Genomic DNA, 21,069 nt, shown 5'->3' on the forward strand with positions numbered 1-21,069 from the left:
CCTGCTCGGGGCCGGGCCGCTGCCGCCGAGCCCTTCCTGAGGCGGCGGCCCGCTGTCAGCGGCCGGGCCTGCGGGGGGGAAGCGCCCTCCCCGCCCCAGCGGTTGGGTGCCGCGCTCAGCCCGGGGCTTCACCCCCGCTTTCCGCCTTATTAGGTAGCGGAGCGGCCCCGGGGTCGCCCGCCGAGGGTTCCGGCATCCGGCCGGGGCTCGCAGGTTGCCGGCAGGGTATGCCCCAGGCGGGCTGCGGGCTCGGGCAGCCCCGCACACCTGATGCCGGCTGCCAGCCCCGGCCGCCTTCTGCCAGGAGAACACGGGGTTTTGCCTTTTGTTCGGCAGGTTGGTTGGTTTTCATTATTTTTTTTATTTTTTTAATTTTTTTTCCTCCTTTTTCCCTTTTATTTTCATGGCGATGCAGCAGCAGCTGGATGGCAGCGGCGTGTGCGTGTCGCCCCCGGAGCGCCGCGTCCCCGCTGCCACCCTCTAACGCTGCAGAGGACAAAAGATGACTGGAAGGTTTATTTTTATTATTTTTTTGCTTTACACTTGTGTTGACCGGCTCCGTGTCACGTTATTCATGGCCCTCCCGAGTGAATTCAGGGGATGCATGAAGTCCTGGGTTGCATGAGATGCTCCTGGGCTTTGTTTTTCTAATGCAGAAAGCCACATTGTTTTAATAGCAATATGTCAAAGGCCAGAATTTAAAGGTTTGTAGTTATCTGCGGTTCTCTGCTCCCAATACACGGAAAGGCATCCAACCTGCAACCACACAAACGTTCAGCTGTAGCACCTCAGTCTAGACAATGTGATGCTGTGACTGCACTGGAGACAGGGTTTTTTTATTTATTAAAAAAAAAAAAGGGGGGGGGGACTGAAAGCTGACTGGAAACAAAAATAAAACTGATTGATGCAGTTTTATTGTTAAAGATAAGGGATATGCATTAGTGTTGTGTTGTTTTAACAGCTGTAGTTTTAGTCTGAGCGCGTCTGTTCAGCCTGTTCATGCAGATGTGCATGTGGATTAGAATAAGGAGGATGTTGGCAAAACCAGAGAGTGACATTCTGGGTATACTGGGCTGTGGCTGGTTTTTCAGTTCGCTGCTACCCATTCGGGTTTAATTTTAGGCCAGGCTGTATCTGAATTACCTGGCACACTCCTCTCTCTTCGTCTGCCTTTATAAGCACGGGCAGGAGAGATGCTCTGTGCCTGCTGGAAGTGTGGGGAAATGGTGTGAACTGGCACAGTGGGCCCTGTGAGGAGCGTGTTCGTGTGTGCTGGGTGTGCGAGGGCTAGAGAAAACAGCGGCTATCTGCTGCGTGAGGCAGGAGAAGGGTATATTCCATTTTCATTTGAATAACAAGCCTTGAATCATCTTTTCTGCTCAAGGGAAAAAACAGATGGCCATGCACTCCCCGAGACGTTTTATTGTGGCTAATATTCGTGTTTGTTAAAGACTGTGTACACAAAGGTAGAAGATCAAATACTCTTGTGATAAAGTCAATGCGTGTTTGTTTTGTGTATGTATTTTTTAAGTATTTTCAGTAGCCATACTAAGACCTGACACTCGGGTACATGTCAGGGAGCGTTCGCTTTGGGTTTGTTTGAATATAGCCCTTCATAATAGTAATTTTTCAATGGTCACTTGTAGCCTTTTATACAGATTGCTTTAATCAGCATTTATGTGTCTCGCTTAATGTTCTCTGTTGGCATTACTCTATCTTCGAGTGAGCAGCCTTTTCAAACATCATTGGATTTTTTCAAGTTAAATCTTCATGCTTATTGCATCTGTCACTTCTGGGATTCGCTCCAAGCAAAAGGCAGAGATTCAGTTTAATGGCAATGAGAAGGAATGCACAGAAGGGTAAAATATCAGCTTTCCTGAGTGATGCAGCAAAGGACGCTGAGAGATCTGCCCTCACTGACTGTTCCATGCATCATGTTCAGGATTAATATTAGACTTTAATGACGGCTGTATAAAATGGCTCATTAAAGCACAACGTTGCATTTTGATTGTAGGAGAATTTATGTTATCGGTTTTAATTTGACTATCGATTCCGAGGAGCATAAATTGGATGCCAGCTTCCTATTTTGAAGACACGAGCAAAACACTTCCTGGCCTGAGTTTGCAGCTTGGTGAGGTCATCAGCGCACCACTCCCAGGGCTAGGAATGTCCTTTTAGGCAAACTCACAGGCACATTTTCACTTGACTTTTAAAAGTATGGCTTTGTTTGTTTTGATTTTGTTTTACTGAGGCTTTTGCGATAATCTCAGGCCTTCTCTAAGGATGTGTTGGAACAGAAACTCACCGAGGATTTGAAGTGCCCCAGTTTAGGCGTTTACAGGGCATATGAACAAGAATTAAAATGTCTGTCTTCTCTTCTAGCTCGTTCCCTGTAGTGTTCCCCCCCCCCCCCTAATATTTTTGGTCTGCTTATATTCTGGTTGTTAACTCTGAAATTAATCTGATTAGAAACTGCTTACAGCTTGACTTTACAGTCACACTGGTTCATGTGAAAAGTCAGGTTGTCGGCGGCTTTGGGCTGACAGGATGTGAACTGGGGTGTTTTTTTGGTCACGATATGCACGAATGCAGGTGGTGGCGGCGGCGTTGCTGGGATGAACGCCACGTCAAAGCTAAAGCAAAAAGGTTTAGGTTAACTGAAATGACTCAGGAAAGCTAGGGGCTAAGCTGATTGTTCCAAATGTGTTGAATACACCAGTCTAGTTGGGAAACAGCGACTGGGCCTCTTCTTTCTATTTGCTGATGGGATTGCTTTGTTCTGTTTTTTTCCTCATGTGAGTAACTCTACTAAAAAGGAATTGTTTCTTTTTTAGATGATAGCATTGGGCACATAAAATACCAGGTGACACTCAAATGATGTGGTTTCTTGGCATGGCAGTGACAAGACTGATGGGAGGTCCCACCGGCAGCTCTGGCTTTGAGCTGGAGGATTCTCTGATGCCCAGTCTGGCGCTGATGCTCCTCGGAGGAGCAAACTGTCTGGAGAGGTTCCTAATGGAATATACCAGCCATTAGTTGTATTAGCAGCCATTAGTTGCCTGTGTGCCTTTATGGGTTTGTGTAGTGAATACAAATCTGATCAGAATTAATGGCTGGATGTGAATAGAGATAACGATGTAGCTATAAAATGGATGGTGAGTGTTCGGGCGCTGTTGCAGTCTTCTTCAAATAGGTAATTTTACTTTACACCTCTCCCGTGCAGTTCTTCATGCCAGCGAGACAGATGTCATCTCTTTACAGCAGACATCTTCGTAAAAAGTCACAAAGTGCTCCTGAAATGGAAGAGGCTTTTGTGATGGGGTACCATAAAAGCTTTAAGGTCCCGCTCTGTAGGTCAGGAACTGGTAAGGAGCTTGACAGAGAAATAATGTAAATGGTATCTGCTACTTCCTCCTAAGGGGAAAAAAAACCATGTTGTTCTTTTGAAGGCTGCTGGCCTCCTGGTGCTGTGGAGGAGCCCGTCAATAGAAGAGGCCTCCTTGATTTAGAGGTGACAAAGTAAAACATGGGCTCCTTGTCCATTTTTCCTCTTTGCTTTTCTTCTTCGTTAATGAGTTAGATACCAAGGCAGAATCACCTGCATTGGAGAAAGGAAAGCAGCGTTTCTTCAACATCAACATCAGTCACTTTGCTTCTTCAACGTTATTTGCATTGTCTTATCCCAGTTTTGTTAATGATGACAATAAATGCTATATAATGTGTTTTTTACTGTGAGCACACAATGACTCTTTCGAGGAGCTGCGTGCGGCTGGATCGGTTACGGTGACCCTGACGTTGAGCTGGGCCTCTTGATCCATCATAATTAGGTTTTTCTTGTTTTCCCTTTTTAATAATTTAATTTGAAAAAAAAAAAAAAAAAATACCATAAAAGCTTTAAGGTCCCGCTCTGTAGGTCAGGAACTGGTAAGGAGCTTGACAGAGAAATAATGTAAATGGTATCTGCTACTTCCTCCTAAGGGGAAAAAAAACCATGTTGTTCTTTTGAAGGCTGCTGGCCTCCTGGTGCTGTGGAGGAGCCCGTCAATAGAAGAGGTCTCCTTGATTTAGAGGTGACAAAGTAAAACATGGGCTCCTTGTCCATTTTTCCTCTTTGCTTTTCTTCTTCGTTAATGAGTTAGATACCAAGGCAGAATCACCTGCATTGGAGAAAGGACAGCAGCGTTTCTTCAACATCATCACTTTGCTTCTTCAACGTTACTTGCATTGTCTTATCCCAATTTTCTTAATGATGACAATAAATGCTATATAATGTGTTTTTTGCTGTGAGCACACAATGACTCTTTCGAGGAGCTGCGTGCGGCTGGGTCGGTTATGGTGACCCTGACGTTGAGCTGGGCCTCTCGATCCATCATAATTAGGTTTTTCTTGTTTTCCCTTTTTAATAATTTAATTTGAAAAAAAAAAAAAAAAAGCAATGGAAATAAACCAGTGGTGGGATGTGACTTAAAGTGATTAAGGTTGAGCCTGATGCGGTCGGGCGCGCTGGGATGAGCTCGCAGCTTTCGGCTGGAGTGGCGCTGAGCTTTAGGTTTCCTTGTGGCTCTCCAAATCTTGGCTGGCCATAGCATCTTTGTCTGTAATCTATGTGCAGTTCTTTTTTAGCCGAATCTTAAGGCAACCATTCTTGCAGTCTTATCAAATATGCCTGAGCAGATTTCGTAAAACCAGAGGGGAGCGGTGTGCCAAAAAACTAGGCTGTGTTTGCATCCCTGTCTGAACCTCGGCAACACATTTCACCTGCAGTTCCTGGTATAAGTAGTCCCTGAAAAATGGACTTCAAATCACTCTGGCTGAAGTATTTAGAGATGTAGGAACTTCCCTTCCCTCCCCCTCCAGCCCTGTAGTTCTGCATATAGTTGCCATAGAGACTGTCTTCTGGGGTCCTTGAAAATCCATTGTTTATCTCGCATAAATGTATAAAACCTGCTGTATCGAAACATCACACTTTGCAGCCTCCCCTTCCTGATCTGATAGGGGCCCAACATCCTACAGTGCTGCAGATTTGGATATTGGACATACGTCAGGCACAATCAGACAGACTGATAATGGGTATAATTAGCACCACCAGGGATTAGCAGGCAATAACAAATTCAAGCCATAGTAAGCACTCTGTCCCTTGGGAGCCGGGCAAACTGGCAGTGCTGGGCAGATGATCACTTGATATGGAAGATAGTCATCAGCAAAGGCTCTGTGGTGAAGGACTCAGTTCAGTGCTAGTATTACCTCTTGAAATTGCCTTTTTTTCTTCCCCCCCCTTTCACTTTAAATACTTAAAAACCTCACGGTTTGATAGTCCATGCTGAAATCTTGCACGCCCAAGTGATTTGGGGTCTGTGCTTGGCATTTGCTTGGCATTTCTCGTTGTATGGTGGCCAGTGAAAACAGATTGATATCCTTGTTTCCAAATTGGAAATGTGAGGTTAAGTATTTTGCTCGGGGTCTTGCAGGTACGAGGCTGGGAATGCTCCTACCATATAATATGAAGTCTACTTGTTGTTTTACAGGTGGTTCATATATTTGCACCAGCACACATAGTGGGATGTGTGTGTGGTTAAATGGCCACTCTTACACTTAGCTTTCCAACTGTTCATTCCTTACTGCAGTACTTATATTAATTATACTGTATGTTGGAGTAAATAGGCACGAAGCCGTCTCATTCAGAACAGGAGGTGGATTAAATTTTTTTTTCGAGTTTTCAGTGAATATTCTTTTTGAGGGTTGATTCTCATTTTTGGATCTGCCGAGATCGGTTTGCAAGGCAGGAAAAAAAACCTTGAGCCAGCTTAGACAAAGACGAGTTGCCAGACGTACTTTCAGCAATATATATTTCTGCTTTAGCATGGCTTGAAGTGTAGGCGCAGAACGCTTTTAGCTGAGTGTCGTCGTGCCTTCCAGCAGCTTTTTTCCTGGCCACTGCTGCTTTCTGCAGCAATTTGTTCAAGTTCTGCTTTGTGTCTTAAGGTGCTATGGTTTAAAGGTGGGCTGCCCTGGTTTGGCCTCCTGTTTCACCACGCTTTGGATGTGGGGATGTGATCTTTCTGCACTTCATTTTGCTCCCTGGTGTTTCTTTGGGGGTTAAGGTTATCTTTTTGTTCTTTATATGTAGTGCTTGCGTCATTGATCTGGTCTACATGGGGAATTCTTAAGCACTATGAAAGATCACATAAAAACCAGCTGGGGCTTATCTCAGCGTAATAGTGCCTCTTGTTTTGGCTGGTCTCCTCCAGAGCTGCTGTAAGTGCCACAGGGACTCTCCAAGGGCTGGAAGTGTGGGTTGCACGTGCAGTAACAGGACTGCCAAGCTGACAGGTAAGTAAAGCTTAAAGGTCATCAGGTGCAGGCTGTAATTCTTCATGCCTCTTACTGAAAACAAGTTCCCCAGCTGAGAGCAAGCCAGCCTCAGGTCCCTTCCCCAAGAATTCAGCCTTCACTCAGCACTTATCAGGGTGTGATTCTTCCCTCCGGGTCAGCAGAGAGCTGCTGTGGGAGTGCTGGAGGTGTTGGGGACAGCAGGTACATCCCTCGTCCTTGGCACAGGGAGCCTGTGGGTGTAGGAAGATGTTTTTCCTTATTGCATGTGAAATCTTTCTTTGTAGTGTAGCAGGAATGTTTATTAAAGCTGCTTACTGAACCAAATACACTCTTCTAAGTCAATTTCCTTTTCCTTGCCTGCCTAGAGAGGTGAGAAAGGTGCTCTGTGTTGGATTCCTGGTTTGACACCAGCTCGCCCAGGTTGCTGCCCTCCCAGCTTTGGTGTGCAGCATCTGGGGCTCTGCCACAGCACAGGACAGCCTGAAACAGCTCAGCGACAAAGAACATCTGTAGGACAGAGGAAATGTGTTTGAACTTGGAACCCTTTGCTAAAACAGATGTTTGAGGGGCTGTAATTGGTACCACAAGATAGGGATTTAAAATCAAGTTAGCAGATCGAACTATCTGGATTTGAGTTTTAGCCTCCTCCAGTCCCTTCCTCCCTCCCCCAGCCCTGATTTCAAATTGCATGTTACGGAAACAGGACAGAATGACAATGGTACTCTTTGAATTATAGGCTGCTTGGCCAGAAGAGCTGGCAGGACAGCAAATGGAAATCTGGAGAAATACAGGCCAGTTCCAACTGTGAGAATTGAGATTCATTTTGCAGCTTATTTGTACAGCATTAAAATCTGAAATGCGTTTGCGTTGTCCAGTCTGAACCTTCTGTGTTCTTCTACGCTGAGGATACTATCTTTGACAATTAACCATTGTTGGTTTTATTTTGGGGACATCAAAGGCTCAATGTGAGTGCCTCACCTCTTGGATGGGTGCTGTTGAGTAGCTTGAGAAGTGAAAGTGGCTAAATTGGGCTCTGATTTGGATGAAGGTTTTTCTTAGGGTGTGCTAATGAAGCTCATTACTGCTTTTGAGAGTGGAGTGTCTCCATTCAAAGTTGAACTGAACTGGTCTGTGCTGTAACTGCAGCCTGTCCATGACAGTGTCCATGTCTTTGGCCCATCCTATCCAGTTACTGGACTGGAAACAAACTTCAGACACCACAACAGTGGTGTATGGCTGTAGCACGTGTCCAGGAGGTGCTGCCATTACTCCTGGCCATCCTGCTCCTCTCTGATTGCATCCCCCAAGGCTGTGCTGTCTTCTCAGTGGGCTCCCGGCAGGTCTGGGTGTTGTGCTCCATCCAGCAGACCATTTGTGGTCAGGCAGGGCCATCTGGAGAATGCTGCATCCTCGCTTGGTCAGTCTGACTCACACTTGGCTGATCTATTTGTGAGCCTCGGTTGTGCTGATCTGTTGTTTCTGCTTTATTTCTAAGTTGTGAGGAATTTGTGTCCCAGCTAACTTGATGTTTATAGCGGAGGGCTTTTCTTCAGGTCTTGGTTTCCTGGTGGCTCTCAGGCTGTAGTGCTGCAGTAGAAGAACCCTTGAAGAACTGGGACCTTCTATCCACAAGACCGTTTATCGCCTTAAAACATCTGTAATATTTATAGTTTCTTCCTGTGGATACGGTGGCATGTTGTGATTGAAGAGGAATAGAAAACAGTTTATCAAGTCCTTTGGAGATTTTTCCTTTTGATAAATTTCCTTGTCATTTTTTTTTTTTTTTAAGGAATGATCCAATTAACTGTAAGCAAGGACAAGCAGGGTAATGTTTCCAATAATGTCTTCAAGCCGCTGGAGTTTAACAGGAAAAGTGCTTACCTTATAAAATACTGTGTTAATCAAATTACCTTCATGTCTGCACCCCTTCTTGACTTTTGCAGAATGGGAAATCCTGCATGAGTTATTCTTCCTGTGCTTTAGGTACTGCTCTCTGCTTGGCTTCTCGCTTGAGCTCACCACTGAAGAGGACAGACAACAGCCTGTACCCCTAGTTGAGTTTCAGGTCTAGTGGCTACTGGTGAGCTCCTTTGTTGCACCCAGAGAAAGACCTTATGTTTGCTATTTACTTCATTTGGGCACGTTTGATTGCTTCAAGTTGTAAGCAAAAAATACCGTTGTTTGCTGCTGCTAGCACTCTGTCATGTTAGGAAAAAGTGCTTGTGCCTTAACTGATTAGTTGGGAAAGGTGAGACCTGGTGGTGATTTGGTGAGAAATTAACGAAGCTACGGTGGGACAGAGCTCTTTCTTTTTTTGTAAACACCATCCTTAGCTGGATTAAAAAAAACCCAAACAAACCTTGCAATATGTCTCAGGAATATGGCCTGGAAGAAGCTTGCATGAGAGAGAAGAATTCAGCAAATTGGGGTAGCAGCTCTGAACAGATTGATACCTCCTTGTTGGCTCTGGTGCACTGATAAGAGAACTAGGTCAGCTCTATGGAGAAAGCATTTTATCTGCATACTTCTCTTAACTGGAATCCCAGCGATGGCTCTTGTAACAGCCGTGCTGACTTGCAGCTCTGCACAGGGGGTTGTGCTCTCCATCTCGTGTTTTCCTCGGGGTCAACGTGTGGTCTGACGCCCTGTTGCTTTCCCCTCTGTGGCATGTGCTGCTTTTACAGTGGGGGTGATGCAGTCAGTCCCCAGGGGTGTAAGTAGCATCTTCCATCACGCTGGTGTAATGTCTCTGGCTGAAGTTCATAGGGCTGTTGTTCAGCTCTGGAAGTATATTGCTCTGTCTCTTGGCAGCAGATGAGGATACAGCGCACGAAGAAGCATCTCTGGTGTTCGTTCCAGTGGAGAAAGTGGAGGAGAATGAAGGCTTTTGGAGGGGAGTGTATGAAAGGCTATGGCCTTCTGTGGTCAGCTGCTGGAGCCACAGTGTCTCAAGGTGGAAGCCTGTCTGCTCCAGTGCAAGGTTTCCCCTTCCTTACCCAGTAAAGCTTGTTTGGTGCCCCCCAGTTGTATAACTGTCTCCAGTGGCAGCAAAAGTGGAAGTTGAAATGCAGAGATGCACTGAGGCATCCGGGATGCTTAATCCACAGGGACCCCAGTCCTCTTTCCCCCATGTATTCTCTGTGTTACTTGCCTTTATGAGGTTTTATCCTGGCTCTCAATGCCTCTTTTTTTTTTTATTCTCTACTTTCCTCTCCTCTGTCTTTTGTTTTCATTTCACTAACCTTTTTTGCTCAGCGTGTGCTAAATTTCCATCATCCAAATATCCCCCAGTACATCAAATATCACTGCCTAAGAGGTTGGCAGCTTTAGTGCCAGCTGACAAAAGATAACTAGAAAAGATACAAACCCAGAAGAGGAGGTTGGTTTGGAGGTTGTTGCTCTGGCACCCGTTCCTGCTGCTCAGCTGCCTCACCTTTTGAGGTCCAGGGTTTGTGTTTCTCTTTGCTGGTTACCCATCCCATTATGGCCTCCCGGTAAATTATTTTGTGTAATGATTTTTGTGTGCATTCATTGCCCCAGCTTTATGGTAGATGACACAGATTAAATGAAGACAGACAAAGCTCTCTGTCTGGTGTAATGACTTCCAACTGCGGTGTTCCTTTTGTCACTGTAAATGATGGTAAATGATGTAATGTTAGACCGTAAAGATATAAGCTGCAAAACGATATGAGTAGTAAGATCCCCTGAGATGAACTGCACACCTTGAAATCTTTGAGTGAAAATACCCATTGCATCCCGATGTGCATGTGAAACAGTGTCAGCCACAGCATGAGAGATATGCACTTGAGATGAGACATACAGCGTAAAATCTTAGGAAATAATATGTACTTCTTGATGATACCTAGAAGATTTAAACATTACAGGCACTTCTGACTTAATATGAAGAACTCTATAATGGTCTTACTATGATTGTTTCAAGGTACTGTTCTGAAAACCAGAATCGTATCGAGTATTTCACAGGTTAGAACCAACACCTTGCACTTTGTCCAGAACAGCAATTTCAGCTTATTTTAAGTTTGGGTTGTGTTACGTTTTTGAATGTGCTGGGCTCCCCAGTTGAGATATAATCGAATTCCCTGGTAGTCTGTGGTTTAGGTTCCCATCCCAAAATAGAATCTTGCCAGTGGTATAACAGCTGGAAATTTCAGTATTAAGTTCATATTCCAGCTTTTTGTCTTTAAAATGAAGTGAAATCAGATGGCAGGGTCTTGCTCAACCTAGACTAAAGTAACCAAAGACTGAAAATAATCTGTGCACAAATATGATGTATTTTGGAATTGTGACCATCTGTAGTAGTGTTCACCCTTGGTTTAAATAACTCTGAACATCTGAAAACAAAAGTTCTGTCAGCAATGGACTTAATATGAATTGATTTGAAATGGTATACCATAGAGGGAGTAGCATTATGTTTAAAAGTAGGGGAGGGCATCAAGGTAATCGTGGCAGTTCCTTTTTTCTGCCCGAGGTTTCATGTGAAGTTGTAGGGCGAGCTGAAATTTTTGTGGCCCTGTGACTTCTTTTTTTTTTTTTTTCTTCCCCCTCTGCTTCCTCCCTTGCCAAAGTATTGCAAGACTTAATATCACGAGACTGTGTTCATTGATTCCCTTGCTACTTGGAGAGGGAGATGAAGTTGTCCTCCTGCAGCCTAGCTGGTGGCCGACTGGTTCTCCACCGTGACAATGGTGACAATTTACTGCTCTTGTGGTCTAATGACAGTCAGGGCCCTGAACTTGCTGGAGGACACGTGGTTGCCTTGGTCTCCTGTGGTGGTTGGATTCCTCCTCCGGGGATTGTCAGTCTGTGCTCATTTGGTTTCAAAGAATGGATGGTCTTCACTGTCTTTGCTATTTGCATGGTTGAGCTGGTGGAGCCGGCAGCAAACGTTTGCCTGATGGCTTCCCCCACGGATGTGTCTCACTTTCCTTCCTCTGCCAAAGGTGTGCTTCAAAATGCCCTCCTTAAAATCATCTGGCAGGCTTTTCTTCTAGGCGAGTGAGGCTTCTGAGACGTTACCATGTCCTGTGTGGTATGGTAAGGCTGTAAAGTATCTATGTGGGATGTGTGTGCAACTAGACTAAGCCCAAGGCAGTGAATGTCCATGGCACACGCATGTGTCTTTGTGCTTATGTACAGCATGTTGTGCGTGTGCACGGGTTACAGAGAACCCATGGAGGTTGCACAATCAAACACTCTGAAGTTAAGAAATGTCAGAAGTGGGTGATTAGGAAATAACCTGGGTAATATTTGTTCCCTTTTTCACACGCAGTGGGGTACAGCTGTTAGCTCAGTCCCTGCTCCCCTGGCCCTTTGCTCTGTTGGCCATGCAGCGATGGCCACGGTGGTGGGACAGGGTCATCCTTGCCTGTGTGGAGCAGGAGGTGCCATGGGATGGTGGTCTCTTTGTGGCACTAAAACCTCTGAATGTTCATACCCCCCATTCCATATGTGGCTGTGCATCTTATCTACCATATGATGTTCAAAGTGCTCTGAAGAGTGAATTACTAGATTCCTTGTGGGCTTTTCTCTGGCGCTTATCTCTGTGACGGCCAACTGCTCCACAGATGTGGCTCAGCCCTGCTATGAGGCAGGGTGTTTTCTCCATGCTGGGGGCACTTAGGCCTCAGGTTGAAACATCCATGGCCTGATTACTGGTTTAAGATTATAACATACTTTCTATTCTGTTTTTAAAGAAAAGGTTTCAGCTCTGAGCACTCATCGCTTTTACAGATGAGGCCCAGGTGTCTCAGCCCGGGTGTTCAGCAGGACCTTGGGCTGCACACTCAGTGTGTCGGTACTGGAGAAACCTCTGGGCTCAGCCCTGTATCAGGAGCCCATGGTGTGGGATGTCCCATCTCACAGGGAAGCTGTGGGCTCTTTCACAGGTGAGACTGTCCCCTCTCCCTGCTGGCCTGTCCCTATCCAACTCATAACTAATGAGGCAGGTGCCCCCTTGGATTAATCATCATTCATAATTGGTGCTGGTGGCATTGCCTATAGTGTATCTTGATATATTATTTTTTTCCTTGATATCTACTCGTTTGTTAATAAGTTATCTGAGACTACATCTATTCCAAAGCTTCCATTGAAGCATATGCATCCTCTTCAATAAGGCTCTAATTCCAAGTTTGGGGGCTCACCATCAACAGCTGCAACTTAATCTTGGCATTTTCCACTTAAGGAAGAGCCTTTCCAGTCCCAAGTACCAACCTTTTATAAGTGCTGTTCTCCCTATCCAGTGGATTTATATCTCCTCGCCCCCCCCTTTAACGGTAGCCAACGGCTGCCTGGCTTAAACTAGCCTTTTCTTTCAAATGTCTCCCTTTCCAGAAGGGATCACAGTCACATGGGCTGAGCAGGATTTTGCCATTAGTGGGGGGTTTTCCTGTAAGTGTTCCCTAGCAGGATGCGTTTCCTCTTGCATAAGCAGGCTGAAAACCCTCCGAAGCCACAGAAATACATCTGTTGGATTCTTGAGACAGATAAATCCTTTATAAACAGGAAAATGGGCAAACTCATGGTAACTCTTGTGACACATCATGATGGGAGATCAGAAAGAGATGGAATGAAAAGTATCACTGTGCAAGCACGGCTGACGGCATCCTGCATTTCTAAGGTCCTTTTAAATGCTGACACAAAGGCTAGTGGCTGAGCTGCACGGCGGGCACAGACGGTGGGAGATGAAGTTGAATGTTCAGTAAAATTCAGCTGGAATCACTTGACATTTCGGGGGGAAAAGAGAAGAGTTTTTGAAGGTTCTTTCCTATGTCCCCACCAGGACGTGTAAGATGCCGTGTGTCGTGGAGCGGGATCCAGGAGATCAGCGCAGTCGTAGATCTGTCAGCACTTCCATTGTAGTGGTCTTTGCAGGGTGTCTAACGCTTCTGTTTTAATTTTGCTGAGGGCTGTAACTCTGGCCAAATTTAAACTCCTTTCAACTCCTAGTCGGGAGGTTTTAAATCCTCCAAATTTGTACTTTACCAAAAAAAAAAAAAAAAAAAAAAAAAAATTTTCCTTCTTGTTTCCTGTCTAGCAAGTGTATGGAGATCGTTCCAGCTCCTTAGCTAAGTTTTAACAGCAGAGACAATGATCTAATTAGACTTCCTTTTTAAAAGCTCTTGCTCCAAGTCCACTTCCTAAGAGCAAATCTCAGCACAGCCCTGTGGACCATGGATGTGGTTTCTTGCCCGCTCGGGTATTTCCAAAGTCCCTTCCCGAGGGCCCCGGGTCACACTTTGGCATGAGTGACAGAGGCTGAATCACTTTTTCCTGATGCTGAATTGTCCCAGCTATCGGTGTCTCACCTGATAATCCTACAAGTGGCCAACCTGGGAGCTCCATCCTCCACACATGGCTCTGGGGGGAGAACCTGTGGCAACCAAATTCAGCTGTGGTTTTCTTGCAGATGGTGGAGGAGGGGATCCTTTCCACTGCAGTATTGAGAAACAAATGAGGATGCTAAATGCTCTTCACGTTTCAACTAGAGGCTGGGGTATGGAGAAGATGACTCTTTTTTTTTTTGGTGCTCAGGATCAATCTAACCCCGTTTTGTTTTTCACCTGCTCGTTTTCTGTGGTGTGCGGGAAGATCCATGCTCTCTGCTCTTTAAAACTACAGCCTGCTTAATTCTTCTCCCCCCTCCCTTGCTCTTTGGAGAGCAGCCAGATCAAAATGGCTGTGATCCAACGCCAAGAATCACTCCCTTTGCTATGGAAATGAGGACTTGGAGGCTGCTCACCATGTGTTCATCCGAGAGTTCCTGCTAAGGATGATGAGCCGTAGGTGGGGAAGAGGGCAGCGAAGGTGTGCTCGAACAAATCCGCTTGGAACAAATAAGGGTATTTTTGGATACATCTGACTCTTTTGCATTTTTTAAAAGTCATTTATAGAAAACCAAAAAAACCGACGCTTTCCATCAAATGGTGAAAATGAAGGAAATAAAGTAGTAGAATTTCACCGAAGGATAAAGGGTTTTTCTTTTCCATTAGTGCGGAAGGGGTGGCGGCCCTCCCAGTATCTGATATTTGAGATAAGTGGGGTTTTTGGTGGTGTTCTGGTATTGATCAGGTGAGGGAAAGATATAATTATCCGAGCTATACAAATAATCCTTCCTCTTAGCTCTCCTATCCACATTCCCAGCATTAAAGCGGACAAATTGCAAAACCCCTGGGTGTATGATAGGTTGACATGGGGCAATTTGCTGCGCGTTAACTCAGCAAGGCAGGTTTAAGCCCTCGCTTTACCTTCTTCTAAACCATCAGATTTTAATCTTGATGCACAGTGGGATGGGAACGTTGCCAGCGGGTGAACAGTCACGAAAATTGCCCGTGCACAAAGCAGGGGGACTTTTCCCTTCTCCTCGACGAGTTACACGCCCCGGGCGGATGAGCGAGTTGGGTTTTGCTGCAAGAAGCCCTGCGAGGTGTGTTTTCAAAAGGGAAAGGGCTGCTGAGCTGTTTGCAAGCTTCCTGCGGTGTTGCAGCACGTTGGGCTTCGTAAGATGGTTGTCCCCTCTTCTTCGGGGTGGCCTGGTGTCACCTCACGTGGTGGTGAGGGATGGAGGTGGCTGGGAGGGGGAGGATGGAGGGAGGAAGGGGTTTCTCCCTGCAGGATTTGTCAGGATTGAAGCCATGGATGCCAAAGTGGGAGCAGCAGAGCTGCTGGGAGGAGCCCTCTCGGGATGAAAATGTCTGACAGGTCTCCGAATGAGTCGACACAATAAATTAGTAACTGGGCGTGGAGCCGCATTTTTTTATGATGTATCTTAATTGGGCCTGGGGCAGGTTGATAGTACAAGAGCGTTTCTTGTCTTTTGGGGATCTTGGAGTTGAAGTTCACCTTTATTTCGTGCGTGATTCAGTGGGGCTGGGGCTGGGCTGGGATCATGCTCTGAATCCACCCAGGGAATGGTGCCGGAGTCCCTGGATGGAGCTGTGCCCTGTCTCACCCACCCAGGGAATGGTGCTGGAGTCCATGGATGGAGCTGTGCCCTGTCTCATCCACCCAGGGAATGGTGCCGGAGTCCCTGGATGGAGCCGTGCCCTGTCTCATTCACCCTCCCCACTGGGGACGGCCACGCATGTGTCCCTGGGGAGCCTGCCTGGCCACCAGCACTGGCACCATTCCACCTTCAGACACCACGTACCATCTGCTTCACCAGAGCTTCTCCCATCCATTTGGGGATAAGTTAATCTCTTCCTTTCCCTGAAAACTAAACCCAAACCCCGCATTGCACTTTCTCCTCCAAAAACCTGGGTGCGCTTCGCCGCCAAAGGTGATTAATTATCCATCCCTCACCCATAATGGTTTGCTCCTAAAGTTCAGCCCTCCCCTTGGATGGAGGAGCTGAACTCTCGGGGTGTTGCTGTGCATGAGGAGTGTATAAAGAAATTGGGGTGTCTGGATTTTGCAGCTTTACCTGCTGCCTGGAGCCGGAGAGCAGCTCCTGGTTTATGACTTCCCATTGCACTTGGGTGTGTCGAACGTGGAACAGGCCTTTTATTTGCCCTGTGTGTGAAAGAGTTGGCAGAAAAGTGTGTTACGCAATTCTGCTACCTGATGTTAAGTATGGAGGAAGCCTAAATTCATCCATAATATGACAGTAATCATGAAGAATTTATATGTACATGGACGTCTTAAACACCCCAATCATTCACAAAATTGTGCATATAAAAACAACACCTGTTTTTTTTTTCTAAATGGCATGAGTTCTTAAAAAAGCCTGCTTTTGTGGCACTTCTGTAGCTCTGAAATGGTGGAGTTCATTGGGGAGAGTCAACAGGGCATCAGTTCAGAAATGGTACTGAGGGAAACACTGTGGGGAAAGCCCACCCACTCGCAATGAGACTTCACACCTGTGTCACCAGCTCCTGGAGGTCAGGTCTCTGGTGGCTGAGAGCCATTGCCCCCCACTCACAATGAGACTTCAAGCCTGTGTTACCAGCTCCTGGAGGTCAGGTCTCTGGTGGCTGAGAGCCATTGCCCGTGTGAAGGCAGTCGGTGGCCTCCACCCCACACCTGGGGACAGACATCCCCATCGCAGAAATGACCCCCTAATTGATGTATTTATTATCTGTGTCTGCAGAGGAGGCTTTACCCCAAATGGGTAACTCACTGCCTGGGCTGTGACCCACAGTCTGGGCTTTGCTTTTACCATCACACTGGTGACACCGGTGGCACTTGCACCTCCACAGCCACTGCCCAGACTGGTGATGGAGCCACAGTGGCGATGGCCAGTGCCAATTCCCAGATTGTTCAGCTGGATGTGGCTGGGGGGAGCTGGTAGAAGACAAATACTCTGATTCTTCTTTTCTTATCTGTGCAAAAACCGGAGTATTTCACTCCATAGCTGTCTGGTACGTTAATAGTAACATTTTTCTCCTTTTCAAACATATTACATGACTGCTTATTTCCCAGCTCTGATGAGTGCTTTCTTCTAGTTATTCAGCTTTTTGTTGCTGTTAAATTTTTATTTTTTTTTTTAACCTCCGAGACTACATTACAGCCATCATTCTGAAGTCTCTTTTTCCCTCCCGCTTTCATGCCATGCCTTTGCAGTTTGGAGACAGACATACACAACCTTTTATCGCTTCTGCTGCAGACAGTCTGTGCAGAGGGAGCCACGTTTGGAGTCTCTCACTTGAGAGCATCAGGCTGGTGGGTCTGGAGCAAGAAGCTCCATGAAGCCGAGCAGTTTTTCCCAGCCTCTGTGTGTGCTTGGGGACCTACTGGGAGGCAAGATAGGAGAAGTCAGCTTATTTTTATTTTTTTTTAATTTTTTTTTGCTTTCCCTAGAGACTGGGGCAGAAATATCTTTCTCATATGTAAAAGCAAGATGCTATATGGAGGCTCCTCGTTCTCCTGCAAGCCCCAATGGAGGGAGAAAAATTTTGTATGATGGGAAAAGTCCTTCCCAGATGTGAGGCTCCATAAGGTTGCATACGTGGAGGGCAGGACAGTTGCCCAATTCCAGGGTTGGTGGTCGCATGTGTCCATGTCTTCTTCCAGGGCTTGGGTACTGGAATATTCCACGCCATTCCCTTTCCCTCTATTCTAACTCAAGCCTTCTTGAAAATTATTCTTTTTAAGAGAAGAAGTGCTACAGACACACAAAGTTAATTCGAGTCATTAGTTTGTTTCCATTACTCCTTTCTGCCTAGGAAACTAATTTTATTATTTTTTAGTGAGATTTTGGAGTTAGAAGAAAGAAATGGAAGCTAGTGAACATGTGGAACCACTTCACAGGAACACCGGATTTTGAGAGCTTGCATTTTTATTTACATCTTCTGGACCCTGTCTGACTTGAAAGTAAACAAGTTCAATCTGAGACCAGATTTATCCCCGAAAATATGTGGAGACTTGTCTAAAAACTGCTTTTAGAATTAGGAACTTCCTTTATTGCAATGAGAGAATACATTTACAGTGGCGAAACTGATGCTTAACCAGGAAATTTCTTCTGTAAAACACCCTTGGAAGTGCAGTTCAGTTGTGTTTAGCGCAAAACAACCTGAAACTTTATTTAAAAAAGAAAAAAAAAGCAAAATTAGCGGAGAACTTGGCAAGTCTAAAGCAAGGTGTGGGAATAGTGAGCGAAACTGTATTTCTGTGTTGCTGGAAGTGGGGTGATGGTACAGACAAGAAGATCCTGTTGGAGGTCCTGGGTCGGCATCTACTGGGCAAGCAGGAGGTCCCCTGCACCTGTAACTCATCTCCTTCTTTTGACTGTTCCTCTTCCCTGCAGACACAATGAGGCGAGTGGTACGACAGAGCAAATTTCGGCACGTGTTTGGCCAAGCGGTGAAAAACGATCAGTGTTACGACGACATCCGCGTCTCCCGCGTCACTTGGGATAGCTCCTTTTGTGCAGTAAACCCCCGATTTGTTGCAATAATTGTAGATGCTAGCGGCGGCGGAGCGTTCCTGGTGCTGCCTTTGCACAAGGTAAGTGCTTCTTGAAAGTTCCTCGCTATCACACGCTCGGCTTCCTTGTCATTTTGGCACTTGTTTCTGAATAACATTAAGGTTGGGAAGGCTCTGCTGTGTTGTGACAAACGCTGTTCGGTGGTGCCATGTAAGAATCCATGTAATGTCTCTGTAATCAGCCTGGTGCTTCCTGAACATTACACGCAGTAAATAAGCAGTTTGCCTGACTAATCTGCACCAATTCTTTACGTCAGAAGTTTCTACGTAGAGTCATGCTCCTAATGAAGCCTCTTTACGTATGATGGTGAGGGTCAGGTTTTTCCACTGCTTTTTGTGCTCTGTGACTATCACTTAGGTTCAGGTGCATTCCTGAATTAATTACTCCTTGCAGCCCAGTATCAGATGGATGCAAAGGAATGAGCTGGTTCCAAGAAGGGCATTTCCATAGATCTTATGGCCCCAGCATCTGGGCTGCAGCCAGGCCCTTCAGTTACTCTTTCTCTGAACAGTATGAGACATGAATGGTCTTGGTAAGAAAACAGCTCTTCCAAATACCACTGCACCACCAAGTACATCCTGCACTTCTCCTGGATCACAGGAGAATCTCTTGTCTGGCTCTTCAGCCAGATCTTGTTATCCCATAGTACCTGAGATACTGAGGAGAAGGGGCTTCCTCTGATGTTGGCCAGGGAAGCAGCCCTTACATTCTTTACTGTGCAACACGCTGCTTAGTCTCCAACAATCATTCTGTGAGCCTGTATATGCACTCAGCTTCTTTTCCCTTCTACTTTGACTTTATTTGTAGAGCCCCAGGGGTGTGCTTTGCAAAACACACAGAAAAATTAGGTTCCTGTCCATCAGCCGCGAGAATGGCCAGACAAAAGGTTGGGAGGGAGGCTGGAAAGATGGGTACGAAAGCCTTCCTGGCAGTTTCTTGCAGTGCTGCGGTATAAAAGCACCAAAATGAGCAGGAGAAGTGTCTCAGACTGAAAGAAATTCCCATTGTCCCCATGGAAAAAACTGCAGAGCATCTTTTCTCCATCTCAGACTGAAATAAATTCCCATTGTCCCCCGATACTGCATGGAAAAAACTGCAGAGCATCTTTTCTCCCACCCTTGTTGGAGAGCGGTGCCGTCATCTCCCCTTCCGATGCTTCACCACCACGATCTGGTGATCAAAGCCTTTTTTCTGCAACGTTATTTTCTCTGTGACCCTCAACTATACACTTAAGATGTCCTCAGTCTGTCATCAGCCCTGTCCTTTCTGGTTTGGCTTTTTTTTTTTTTTTAATTTTCTAGCTCCGTTTGCAGATCTGCCCTGTTTTATATATAGAAATAGTGACCAGAATGGAGCACAGCATCCCACGTGGCGAGCGCGTTCCAGGAACAGAGGCAGAGAGTTCTCACTTTTTGCCTCCGCCGGGCTGAGCAAAGCCAGCCAAACCCTCCTTAAATAGCTTCCCGTTTCCCTCCTCTTCTGAACAGCCCTTCTTTGCCACTATTCTGCTTTTTTTTGTGGCCATCTCGGGGCCGCGTGTCCTGCTCTTGCCCAAGCCACACGCGGTGGCACAGGTCTCCATCAGAAAAACTCCTTGCTCAACACAGCCCGCGGTTGCACTCGTGTTGCATCACGGTGGCAGGGGACATGAACCCCTCTTTTTTCCTCTTCCCAATGTTTTCTCAGCCCCTGGCAGAAATTCCTGCCGATTCTGAGTGATCTGGCCTTCTGCATTTTTAAATGCCACCTTATGTTTGGGGTTGTTTTTTCATTTATTCAATTATTCCTCCTGCCTTCCTCTGTGTTTGTCATTACCTCTGTGCCCTCAACGATGTTTTTGTCCTGTCTCACACAGCAATTCACTCTTAATATATAGAATTGATAGAAATGAACACTAATTTAATATTCACATATGAGAAGGTTTCATGCAAAGCTGGAGGAAGTCTCTTCCCAAACCCCCCCAGCCTGACACGTTCCTTTTGCAGTGCAGCACTTTGGTGGCTTTGCTTTAACCAGTTCCCATTATTTCCCGTTCCTCGGTTATTTTTACATCCTCAGCTGATGAAATTGTTCCTTTGGTTCCTTCGACACCCCTAACTAACATTTTGATTCCTGTTTGAGAGGCATTCATGGAGTTCCCACAGCGAGATCCTCCTTGCGTTCGCGGGTGGGGTGGGGGGGGAAGTGTCAGTTTTAAGCCGTGGTTTTGGTATGATTTTTAAAATTTGAGCCGTAAAAATACACTTGCAGCGTTTGGGAGCCTTGGGGAGGCTGCAGGGAAAATGGCCCTTCTCTAATGGGGGGTCACTCTGAATTGCTTTCCATGTGGCTTGACCTTCTGCAAGGGCTGAGCCGAGCCCGCGGCTCCAAGGGCCGGTGTCAGGGCAGAAAAGCCGTTTTTTGATCATTTTAAATGCCTTTTTCCTTTCCAAGTTTCAACAATATTATGGGGTGGGTTTTTCTTGGAGGTTTTTTTTTTGTGGCTGAAGCTTTTTTGCTGCCGGGCGGGCGGCTCCCGGCTCCCGGCCGCGGGCAGGGGGTCCGGTGGTGGGCGTGGGTGATTTTGGGGTGTTTTGGGGTGATTTGGCATGGGGGGGGCTGGAATTGAGCGCCCGGTGGGACCCAGCACCCACGTGCGGGGGAGGGAGGGCTCCGGGGCCGCTCCGCCCCGCCCCTCCGCGCGCGCGCACCCGCGCCCTCCGCAGCGGCACTGCGGCGGCCGCGGCTTTTTACTATATATGGTCATGGCAGCGCTCGCGGCCGCCGGCCGCCGCCGCGCTGATTGGCGGGGGCGGGGG

General features: G+C 46.5%; 1 protein-coding gene across 2 annotated transcripts in view; it reads left to right on the forward strand.

The window, feature by feature from the left end:
- CORO1C (coronin, actin binding protein, 1C) overlaps nucleotides 1-21,069 on the forward strand; it is a 53,434-nt gene that overhangs the window by 8,895 nt on the left and 23,470 nt on the right. For both annotated transcript variants that reach the window (XM_014964160.1, XM_014964178.1), the window contains exon 2: nucleotides 18,092-18,291. In XM_014964160.1, coding sequence (XP_014819646.1) covers nucleotides 18,092-18,291 — 200 coding nt within the window. The remainder of the gene's footprint in view (nucleotides 1-18,091; nucleotides 18,292-21,069) is intronic.

This window comes from Calidris pugnax, unplaced genomic scaffold, assembly GCF_001431845.1.
Source record: "Calidris pugnax isolate Ruff unplaced genomic scaffold, ASM143184v1 scaffold32, whole genome shotgun sequence".
Lineage (NCBI taxonomy): Eukaryota > Metazoa > Chordata > Aves > Charadriiformes > Scolopacidae > Calidris > Calidris pugnax.